At 35.7% G+C, this 12,486-nt stretch overlaps 1 protein-coding gene across 1 annotated transcript in view; it reads left to right on the top strand.

Moving 5' to 3' along the window:
- The window catches only part of LOC140432694 (ATP-binding cassette sub-family C member 4-like), a 38,241-nt gene extending 26,310 nt beyond the window's left edge, over positions 1–11,931 (top strand). Inside the window, exons 8-11 of the mRNA XM_072520751.1 lie at positions 201–558; positions 1,622–1,772; positions 2,690–2,920; positions 7,990–11,931. Coding sequence (XP_072376852.1) covers positions 201–558; positions 1,622–1,772; positions 2,690–2,920; positions 7,990–8,891 — 1,642 coding nt within the window. The 3' untranslated portion in view covers positions 8,892–11,931. The remainder of the gene's footprint in view (positions 1–200; positions 559–1,621; positions 1,773–2,689; positions 2,921–7,989) is intronic.
- Positions 11,932–12,486: the final 555 nt, after the last annotated feature.

Below are 12,486 nucleotides of genomic sequence, written 5' to 3'. Positions count from 1 at the left end.
GGCAAACTTACCCCGGTTTACAGTATACAAAATAACAATGATAAAGTTTATTGAAACTAAAGATATATTCTGTCAAATCGCTGTGGGACGAACTAGTTAATAACTAATATACCTGCATAATTAGACAAATGAATGTAGTTAATGTAACATGTGCATGTAGCAAAAATTGTTAGATTTAGAAAAAAAATTATTGATTTTAGGACCGATGAAAAACAGCTCGTTCTTAACATAAAAGCCAACATATCTAAAATTGATCAAAATATAACTCAAGTAGCTACAAACCAAACTCAAGCTGAAGCTCAAGCCGCTTCTACATTCCAAATGTATACAGTGATGTTAATACTCTCCGTAGTTCTAGATCTACTCAGAACCTTCGCATTTCTAGATTTTTGCAGAAGAGCATCGATAAATATACACAAAGCGATGATAAAGAATGTACTACACTCAGTGATGGCTTTCTTCGATACACATTTAATTGGCAATATATTAAACAGATTTTCCCAGGATGTTATTAATGTTGATGAGAATTTACCGTCTCAGCTATTAAGCTGTCTAGAAGTAAGTATCTGCTTTAAATTTGTATTTTTTGCGACTGTTATTAAGCATTTTTTAAATTTCAGTATTAGTGGCAGCTGGTGATAATTTTTTTCATTGAGCGTTGATTCTAGAATACAAAAAATAAATAGGTACTTACTAAAAGTGCCATTAAATTATTTTACTAAATTCTGTAAAACACTTAGTATATTCACACAAATGTCACAGTTATTGATTTGGTTAGTTATGGTCTTGTACTACAGCTAGTTTCAAATGCAATGGCCAGGAATTTCACGAAATATTTTATCTTCGTCTTCTTCTCGTATCACTACAACCCGGGGTGGGTTTTGGCTAACTGCACAACTTGCTTCCATCTTGAACGGTCGTTTATAATAGTTGCGTCAGTGGCAACCCCATTGTTCTTAGATCTAACCATATATTCTCTCTCCATCGCATTCGTAGACGTCCTAAAGGCCTTCTTCCTGTGGAGGCTTCCTCCCATATTAACTTGCCAAGGCGGTTATTATAGAGTCTATGGACATGGCCAGCTTATCTTAGACGTTGGGATTTAATCTCTTGGACTATATCGCTCGCTCTATACATCTGCTTGACGTCAGCATTTGTTCTCATTCGGTATTGGTTGCTATTAATGTCGTGATAAGGCCCAAAGATTCTTCTGAGGATTTTCCTCTCAAAACATCCAAGAGTTTTCTTTCAGTTTCTTTGATCGGGGTCCACGTCTCACACCCATACATAAGCACCGGTCTAATCACCGTTTTATATATTCTAATCTTTGATGTTCGTGTTAGACTTTTAGATTTAATAGTATTGTGGAGGCTGTATCTGTTTGCTGCCTGAATTCTTCCTTTTATCACGTAGACATAAGTAACAGCTCTGGAGAATGTTTGCAGTAATCCAAAATATTGTGTTACTCATAAACCTTTTTTGGTTTTTTTAACACTACTTATTGGCCCTCTTTTTTAGAATTTCTTTATGAAAAGCAAACAATTTTTCCCATCAATTATAGTCATTTAATCACTTAACCAAACCTATCTTTAATCGTTATTGAAATAATTTTATTTTTCAGGAAGTAATCAGTGTTGGTGCAGCTTCTACTTTACTTATATTAATAAATCCCTATTTTTTCTTTTATATATCAGTAACATTTGGAGTAATGATATTATTTTTGAAACTATATCTCCCAATAACCAGAAATTTGCGAAGACTTGAAGCCTCAAGTAAGTTTAAAAAATATTTTTAACAGGCTTTGATTTTGTAGAAATGTTTAATTAGAAGAAGGACGTAAACGATGCAAAGAGACTACTACTAATATAGATAGATTTTAATGCTCTAGTTACCGTTTTCGCTCGTTCTTGCTCCTTTTTAAGGTGGCTCGATAGTGATTTACAAATTGCTTGTCTTACATATATCTTCCAGACCTTATACCATTGACACTATCATCCATTCACCGTCTATTTGTTAATAAAAAATATTCCCAAATGATGATGATAACGTAAATTAGAAGTACGTTTGTCCTTCCTGAAGGACAAACGTACTTCTAATGAAAAATCGTTGTCAACAATTTTTACAAAAATATTCAAAGTTTACATAAACGCTAAGTGTGTATTTAAATAAAAGAGCATAAATTATTAAGCTTTCGGTTACAATCAAACCAATTGTATATATATTTTAGCTTTTAATTTTATGTGTAAATTAATCACAAATTTACACATATATGAGGGTTGGACAGTTCGCGCGTAACTGGCGTAATCAACTTTATATCATTGGTACTGTGTTCGCCCTTGGTAGCACCATCATTCATAAATAAGTAAATGCTCTATCGTTCTACTGGGAACATGTTATTTCGTAAGGTTAAACGCCAGTATTCGGCAATATAATGCTTATTAAGTTTGTGTCCTCATAGGAGAACACTGACTGAAAACTGCATAATATATCTTGTATCATATAACAATCTATATAAACATTCATTCAACATCTATATTTTATGAAATTTATATTTTGAGAACGATTTCCGAGATGTAAATCTAAATGTCAAGTCTAATATATTGTTAAATTACACTTGACTTGTGGGTTAGTCTCATTAAATATAGTAGATAATATTGATGTATCATGATGTAACTAAACATTTTTTTAGCAAGAAGTCCAATGATAGGACACTTAAATGCTGCACTGGAAGGTGTTACCACTGTTAGAGCCTATAAAGCGGAAAATATGGTCATCGATGAATACGAAAGGCATCAAGACGTTTTCACTTCAGCTCACTATAGTCTACTATGTTTTAAGTTCGCAATGGGATTTTATATGAGCATGTTGGCTGGTGTCATGGTGACGCTGATCATTTGTACTTTCGTTCTTTTTGAAACAGGTAAAATTAACAATGTTTCTCTAAATAAATGAACAAGTTTTAGTTTAAGTAGTGTGCAAAGTTCACATTGTGTATTGTATCAACGTGGTCTCTCAATGCTCTTTTTCTTGGATGTTACAGAGGATGCTAATACCGCTGCTCCTCACTTTATATCTGTGTTTTGTCAGTAATTGATCTTAGGGTCTCCATTTCTGTTGTTCTTAGTCGTTGCTTAATAATGGTTGTTTTTGTTCGTGTTCTGTGACGTAGGTCATAATAGTCTTACACATGATTTGCATTTGTAAATGTTGTTTTGTAAATGTTTTGTAAATTCGTGTTTTTTTGCTTTTGATGTTCATATACCTAGCGTGTTCAACAGGAATGGTCTTGAAGAGACGCATACTGATACTGTTATGTATGAGCCGGTCTAGCAGCTTGTATATTGCAGACAGCAGAGCTGTTGGTCTGTAGCTCTTGGGACTATTAGGTGGTTTACCTGGTTTAAGTTACTTTAGCATACATGATCTTCAATTATTTTTGAACGCTTGAATTCCTATAGGACATTCTTCTTCTTAGAGTGACTGTCCGTTCCCAACTTTGGCGATCATTTTGGCTATGATGACTTTGTTGGTTGCTATACGAAATAGCTGTGTTGAGCTCTTTCTATACCATGTTCTCCAAGCCAGGATATTCTTCTTCATCCTGGTGCCCTTTTTCCTTTCATTTTACCTTGCAAAATGCATTGGAGTACCTCATATCTGCCTTGATTTCTCATTATATATCCCAAGTGTAGCTTACGTTGACTAAATCCGCGGTTGTGTTCATCTTCCGTAATACTTCTTCATTGGTGACCTTGTCTGTCCATGGTATATTCTGTATCCTGCTGTAGAACCATAGCTCAAAAGCCTGAAGTTGTGATAGAATTTCCGCCTTCAGTATCCACGTTTCTACTCCGTACAGAAGCACTGAGTACACGTAACAATTAGAGAGCCTTATTTTTGTTTCTATGGTGAGGTCATAGCTCTTGAACACAGAGCTCATAGCCAAGAATGCTCTTTTTGCATTTCCGATGAGACATTTAATCTCTTGGGTATTGTCCCACGACTCATTGGTTATAGTTCCCAAGTAGTTGTACTGTGAGACACGTTCAATTCTCATTTGGTTCATATACAGATTCACTCCAGCTATGTTTTCCTTGCTGATGATCATTAGCTTGGTTTTGCTGGTGTTTATATTCCGTCCATATGTTCTACTTATTTCCGTTATTTTGTTTAATAAGTTTGTTCATCTATTTTGTTCATTAAGTTTCTATGGTATTGCAAAACACTATTGTATCATCTGCATACCACATTATTGAGCCTGACTCCATTTATTGAGATACCTTCATCAATATATTTTAGAGCCTCTTCAAAAATGTGCTCCGAGTACAGACTGAATATTATTGTATGTATTAGAGAGAATATCTGTATATTTTCTATCTATTCAGAGCACCGCTGATTGATTCCAATACAGGTTAGCCACTATTTTTAGGCTCCTCTAGGATCATTTGTTCATGCCTGACTCTATCGAAAGCCTTCTTGTAGTCAATCAGGGATGCAGAAACATCACAGCTAAGATCTCTACATTTCTGAAACAATACCTGCACGCTAAATAAAGCTTCCCTCGTACCAACGGCATTCATAAATCCAGACTGATTTCCGTCTTCCCGGTTCCGTCTAGCATTTCCGGTTAATTCATTTATGGATGACTTTTAAAAACAGCTTAGCAAATGGCTCATTAAGCTTATAGTCCTATAGCCTTCACAAACTTTTGCTCCTGGTTTTTTGGGCAATGGTACGAACTCCGAATTTCATCAAGTCCTGGTGCCTTTCCATCCTCCGTTTGTCTGATGGCCGTTATTTCTTCTAGTAGAATTTTGGGACCTAAATTTTCTTCAATGGTGGGTTCTTGTATTGTTCTAAGATCGTGGAAAAGTGAAAAAGTGGGACATTACTGCTTTTTATGTCTGTAAAGAGACAACTTATCAAAGAAATATGACAAGAAGAGAAAATACCCGACGAATGGAAGAAAAGTATAGTATGCCCAATCTATAAAAAAGGAGACAAACTCCAGTGCAAAAACTACCGTGGAATTTCTCTACTATGTACAGCGTATAAAGTCCTCACGTATATTATAAACCAGCGACTCCAACCACTAGCAGAAAATATTATTGGAGAATATCAGACGGGCTTCAGACGGGGAAGATCGACAATGGATCAAATATTTACAGTCAAGCAGGTCTTGAGCAAATCGTGGGAACACGACATTGATGTTCACAACGTGTTTGTAGACTTCAAACAGGCATACGATTCAGTCAAAAGGGACAGACTATACTATATATTGGCAGAATTAGCAATACCACATAAGCTGATTAGACTCATTAAAGCCACAATGGATGAAACTCAGGCATGTGTACGAATACAAAACAACCGGACAGACTTTTTCAAAATCTCGCAGGGACTAAAGCAGGGAGATGGGCTGGCACCAACATTGTTTAACCTGGCACTGGAGTATGCGGTTAGGCAAATGCAAACTGGACGAGAAAACCTACTGACCAATAAAACGGTTCAACTGGCTGCCTACGCCGATGATATTAATATTATGAGTAGAACATCAACAGGAGCACAGGAAGTATACGCAGAGTTAAAAACACAAACGAAAAGGCTAGGTCTGGAAATTAACACAGAAAAAACAAAAATAATGGTACAGACGAGAAGAAATATAATCCCACAAAACATTATGCATGAAGATGACATTGAAACGGTTGGAAAGTTTACATACCTGGGAGTAGAAATATATGCCGATGGAGCAGAGGATGGAGAAATACGAAAAAGGATAACGCAGGCAAACAAAGCTTATTTTGCCCTCTCCCATATATTTCGGTCTAAAAGTGTCCACCGAAATACAAAGATGAGAATCTATAAAACTTTAATTCGGCCAATAGCATGTTATGGCAGCGAAGCATGGGTCCTGAAAGAAACATCCAAAAACAAACTCGACACATTCGAAAGAAAAGTACTGAGGAGAATACTAGGACCTGTGAGGGAAAACGGAATCTTCAGAATTCGATATAACAACGAGCTCTATCAACTGTATAAGGAAACACCCCTGTCAGACTTCATTAGAATACAAAGATTGCAATGGGCCGGACATGTGATACGAATGGGAGAGGATAGGCTACCAAAACGAGCACTGAACGCCAGAATGCAGGGAAAGAGACCAGTTGGAAAGCCAAGAAAGCGCTGGGAAGACACAGTAAGCAGCGACGCACAAGCACTTTTAGGAGTCCGTGTATGGAGAAGAGCAGCCACAGACAGACAAGGGTGGAGGCAAAAAATAAAGGAGGCCAAGGCTCATTTTGGGCTGTAGTGCCGTAGAAGAGAAAGAGACAACCAGACTTTTGTATACTTGCCACAGTTAATTAAAGACTGAGAAAATACAATTAAAATCTGGAGCTTTTCCAGCTTTAAGAGTCTCAAGAGCATTTGAAATATCTTGGTACAGGAAAGAACTGGAGTATTCCGTTTTCATAGCTCCAGCTTTAAAGAATTTAAAAACTCATTTGATGTTAATCGTATGTGCTTTTTCTTTTAGCGCTCTGGATGTTGTTGCTATATGTGAAACGATGGCGCTTGGATTAACAGTTATAGTTTATCTTCGCGTGGGCGCAGTACTTCCCAGTTTTCGTAGTAATGACCAAGCTTTTCTGCTTGATGTTTGAAAGTTTAGAGTTTCAACATCCACCCAGGAATATATTTTCTGTAGTAGCCTCGTAGTATGCAAGTCTTTGCAGTGCTTATTACAGCTCCAGCAAATCTTTTGTAGTTTTTGCTAATGAGGGGTATCTATCCTAAGCATTGATTTATTTTAATGAAGAATTTGGTCCAAATTGCTCTTTTGAGTTTACATCTTAGTCGTGGAATATAAATAATTAGAGATATTTATGCATCTGTCTTAACTATAAATGGGATGCTGACTATGTGAAAACTGTTAGGGGTGAGCCGTTGTTATCATTCGAAATTAACCACAAATCAAGATTGTATTCCTATTTTCAGGCATCTGATTTAAATACAAAACGGTTCTTGGCATCAAAAAGAAGTAATAGGATTTTGCCCATTTAAGTAGTTTGTTGCCGTTTGAGTTATAGTCTCTGTATCCCCATTGCTCATCGTGGCTGTGTTAATCAACTACATATATTGCAGAGTGATGGTGTGTGCAGATGACATGGGTTTGTGATGTTTTCAATTTTCACGATGACGCTATCCATTACATCGTCAGTAAAGGTAAATATGAAGGAGGCGTTTTCTATGCTTTGTTGAACATATGTTGCTAATCCAAAATATTAGTGATAGGTTGCTTTTAACAATTCGTAGCTTGGTATTTTATTCCACTTTCGAAGTTGCTCCTCAGGTTCACAATGAATTTCCTGTATAGCGTCTAGGTCGATGTCTTTATCTTTTAAAATTTTTGATAGATATTGGCATTTGGAATAGCTTATGGTTTCTATGTTTATATGACAAGTTTGGACTAATGGTCCGAGATTTTTTTGTCGGTTAGTCATTAGAAAGACCATTCATACTCTGTAGTAGCATGATTTTAGGATTCTTACAAAGTGTCTTACTGTCAGTAGACCCAAATATTGTCTGACTGTCAGTATCACCTATTTTCACTATTATCACTGAAGGCAATTTTATTGTAGTCAATAGTTTTTTCAACTATTGGTCTGATAATGGATATTACATCTATGGTAGATCTACTGTTTCGGAATCCTTGCTGTCCTCATTATTGCCATTATGTGACACTTCTTTTGTAAACATTTTTGTAAATAGTGTTGGTTTGTTCATTCTCCTTTGTTAAAGACTGGGTTAGTTATACTTTATTTCCAGAGTTCTGGCACCTTTGTCATTTTATAGATCTTGGTCAATATAGTTTGTATTTCATTTATTTATTTCATTATAATATAATTTCTAAAATACTGAAAATTCATTATATCATGCATATATCTACAATGTATATTGTTGTATAATCTTCGTATTCAATTTTATTTCTAGGTGCCACAGCTGGAAGCATTGGTTTAGCCTTAACTCAAGTAATATTTTTAGGCGCTCTAATACAAGGAGCGGTGAGATCTTGGGCTGATTTGGAAAATTTAATGACAGCTACTGAACGAGCCCTGGAATATACCGGATTAAAATCTGAAACAACGCAAGGCAGCGTGCCAAAAGATTGGCCTAAAGACGGGGCAATAAGTTTCAAAAATGTTAGTTTATCATATAATTCTACACAAAGAATTTTGAACAATTTGAGTTTTCAAGTTCAAGCAAAAGAAAAAATTGGAATAGTTGGCCGAACAGGGGCTGGAAAGTCTTCCATTATATCCACAATATTTAGACTGTATGAAGTAGATGGTAAAATAACCATCGACGGAGTTGATATAAAGCTACTACCCTTAAAACATTTACGAAAAAATTTAGCAATCATTCCTCAAGATCCTGTTTTATTTTCTGGTACTATACGATCTAATTTAGATCCATTTGGTGAGTTTCAAGAAAAAGACCTTTGGGTTGCTTTAGAAAAAACAAATTTAAAGACTTCTATAACAAATTTGGATGCCAAAGTTAGCAGTTACGCTTCTAATTTTAGTCTTGGTCAAAAGCAAATGCTTTGCTTAGCACGAGCCATTTTGATTAAATCTAAGATAGTCATTTTAGACGAAGCTACATCTAACATGGATCACGAAACAGAGAATCTAATACAAGAAACTATTAAACATCACTTTTCTGATAGTACTGTCCTTACAATCGCTCATAGATTGCAGTCTATATTACAATGTGATAAGGTATTGGTACTGGATCGAGGACAGATAAAAGAGTTTGGTACTCCAAAGGAGTTGCTGAAAAATAAATTTGGGCACTTTAGTAAAATGGTAGCACAGGGTGATATGTCCAGTTAATGTTAATTAATACAAGTAAATAATTACTAGTATAGAAAGTATTGTTGTATTTCATTGACAACGCTCTACCAGCATCATCTATATAAAGCAAAAGCAAAGTAACAAAAAATATATGATTCAAAAGGTTAAAATTAAAATAGGGTTTTATATACAATTTTTAGTCAACGTATACACCCTTCTTTTTGTTCGTTATTTGCAATAAATGATCAAACTTAGCTGAGTTTAACCGCATAGAATTGAGACACACCGAGTTTTCAACTTCCTGTTTGCAGTCTTCATCAGGGCTCCCGAGCTCCCAGACTTGCCGCTGCTTACTTCCATTATTGTAGCTAGCTTTGTAAACTTCGATGACGGATTTTCGGTGTGTCCTGTTATAGGTAACTTTTGTCACCTTTTCAGAATGTGATGTTTGTTTGTGAGTCGTGTCACTGATTCTGTCGTTAATCAGAATCGTTATTAATCGAATTAGTCGTTTAGGGTGGTCAGAACAAAAGAATAAAATTGTTAATGATTAATATCCTCCATTAGTATCCTCCATATGGATAAATATAATTTTGCAAATTAAATCGGATAACCACAGCAAACCGAACCACAGAACCCTCCCTGTCTGTGTGCAAAGCTCACAGTGAGCTATTTATCTGGGTATGCGGGAAAAAAGAGGAGTCCAGCAGTTTTGTCGGTAGAAATGGGAGCTTTCTTTTGTTATGTCTAATCAATACGTTGCTCAAACATGAGCAGGTAGTTTTGAGTGTCTTGAGGGCTCTGAAACCTTGGCCTCTGATAGTTTCTAGTGTAACTCCTGCAAAGAGGGATGAGCTCTTAAGTATGGTTGGGATTTTCGATAATTAATGATATTAAGGAGGAGGGCTAGTTGGGTCGTTTGTAGCTTACTTTATGCAGAATACTTCTTTGTAACGATAGAAGCCATTGCGACAGGTCGTGATTGGGCAAGGCGTAAATATTAGCATTGTATTCAATGGCGTGCCTGATATATGTCTTTTATGTGTGTATGAGTGTTTTTGTATGAGCCTGTCCTAATTTTCCACAAAGAGTTGAGCTAATCGACTCTTCTCCTAACTCTATTATGGGTCTTGATCAGATCTTGTCTTTTATTGAGTATCTGGAGTGGTATTTCAATAAACATGACCCCTAGATACTCAATATGATCTCGAAGTTGGAGTCGATCTTCTTATAGACTCAGGTCAATTCTTTCTTCGGCATTAGATGTAACGTGACCGATAAGGTTAGGAAGTTGGGTTTTATTATGATCTGACGTTACTGTCCATCTTCTGCAGAATTAAAATTTGGGAATAATATTGATTTCTGTGGTTAAGTCTAAGAGTCTTTCCTTGAGGACTCTCTCAAAGAGTTTGGTCATGACGTTTAGAAGAGATCTATAAGATTAATTACTATTTAACTGGGAATAAGCCACAATTGTGGCTTATTCCCAGTTAAATAGTAATTAATTTAAAATGCCACAAGAAAATAGCTTCAGAACAATATTAAGATCTATAAGAGTTAAGATTGGTCAGGAGTTTGCCATTTTTAGTGAGCAAAAGTGCTTGGGGACTTTCCTAGGGAATGGAAAGTAGCATAGTTTAAGTGATGCGTTGATTATATTTACCAAGTAGAGAGTAACGCTCGGTGGAAATTGTTTCACGCAATTACTGGGAAATTAAGCAAGACCTGGTGAATTGGAGTTGTCTATTTGGCAGTAATTCTCCAATGTTTGTTGATCTATAGAATCAATGAGCAAATGCTTATAGGGTATCTGTATTTCGAAAGGGGCTTCGAGCTCTTTTTGTGTATCTCTCTTAGTGCTTACACGGAAGGCTCGGCCAAATCTTGGATTTTTAGGAGTGCTGAATGTATTTTGAAGATGTGTTTTGAAGACATCCACCTTGTTATGGTCGGAGCTCATTATTTGATTGTTGGTCACTAGATGGGAAGAGTTATTTGCTTTTTGTTTAGTTAGGTTTCTGAATTTTGTCCATAACGAACCGCCGTCACGGTAGTCCACGCCTGAGATAGCCCTTAACCATTGGCTGGCTTCTATGTTCTTCACTTATGCGAATATGCGGTTGTATTCTGCTTTGATGAGTGGGGCACGGATAGGAGGTGTCTTTTATGTTTGATTTTATTAATGATATGAAGTGGAAGTGGTGGTTTATCAGGGTTTATTACTTTAGTAGCGACTGAAATATCAATTGCTTGATTTATCAGTGATTCTGAAAGACTGTAATACCATTCTTGATATCAATTTGGTCATAATTAAATTACTATAGACTATTATTAGTTAGAAAGGGTCGATAAAGGTGCCAGTGGTCGTGTTTGTAGTCTCTTTTAGTACGTAGAGCGTTTTGATGTTGTTTTGGTTAATCTTTTGTTTTCTGCTGCTTACTGTCGGTTTAGACTCATTTGTACCGTAGGTGGCGACAATTCTTTAGGCGAAACTGGTTTGGAGTACAAAGCTGCTGATAGTTTAACAGGATTAACAAGAGGTCTCCAACCGGGATTTAACGCCTATAGATATTTATCTGCTGACGTATGTGGCATATTCCGCTACATAAAAAAGTTATTTATTAAACAAAGCATGAAAATTAATTAAACTGTATGCTAATTTTGACCTCAAAGGTACTCTTACAACCTCTTGATTTATACCTACCTAAATGAAAGTCTTAGCGCACGAAACTATCGCTGAAAATACAGAAGATATAATAGGGAAATCGAGCGGCAATAAAATAAATTAGATTGTTAATTTCAACTTTAAAGCATTGTATCTGATACAGTAATATTTTAAGACTTCATGTGCGAATTAATCAAATAACAATTACTTTTTAATGTAGAGCGTGATAGGTCAAATATAGGAATCCTCATTGTTATTTAAATCAATGTATTTGGTATGGTTTTTACATACGTGTATGGTATGATTTTTATATAGTATTATTTTTCAGGAAAATTATTATTGGTCTATGAATAGGGTAAAGTAGAGCGAAAATGTTTTTATGTTTATAGAAAAATAAAAGTTTTTGTAAAATAATCGATGTTATTATTAATTTTCCATTACAACAACAAAATACATTACAACTTATAAATTTACATTTCAAACACATTATTGGGGCAATCTTTTAATAAAGTAATATTCTGAGAAACAATCTGAATGATGAAAGGTTAAATTAAATAAATAATTTATTTCATCATTTTGGGTAATTCCCAATAAACAATTAAATCAGACTTTAATCCTATCCACTAATAACCCTGCGCGGTTGATGTGGTTTTGTGTTTAAATAAAAAAAAGACTTTAATCCAGCATGTCACAAAAAAACTTCAGTCACCTCAACCTACTGCAAAATTGGTCAAAGACATAGAAAATCAAGTTAAACCCAAATCAACGCACATGTAAGTTTCCAAAAAGAGGGAAGACTGGTCTTCTGGTGAATATATAATGCTCAAAACCGTTCAAAACAGGGTGGCTGAACTATAGGGTGGCAGGACTGGCAAAATGCCATGGGTCCCGGGACGGGACCACCGACTCGAGATGCTGCTCAGAAGTAGACGAAACACAACCAAAGATCATATACAAATTCAAATGAAT

This window comes from Diabrotica undecimpunctata, chromosome 1 (assembly GCF_040954645.1).
Source record: "Diabrotica undecimpunctata isolate CICGRU chromosome 1, icDiaUnde3, whole genome shotgun sequence".
NCBI classification, from domain to species: Eukaryota; Metazoa; Arthropoda; class Insecta; order Coleoptera; family Chrysomelidae; genus Diabrotica; species Diabrotica undecimpunctata.
This window is presented reverse-complemented; position numbering and strand designations above follow the sequence as displayed.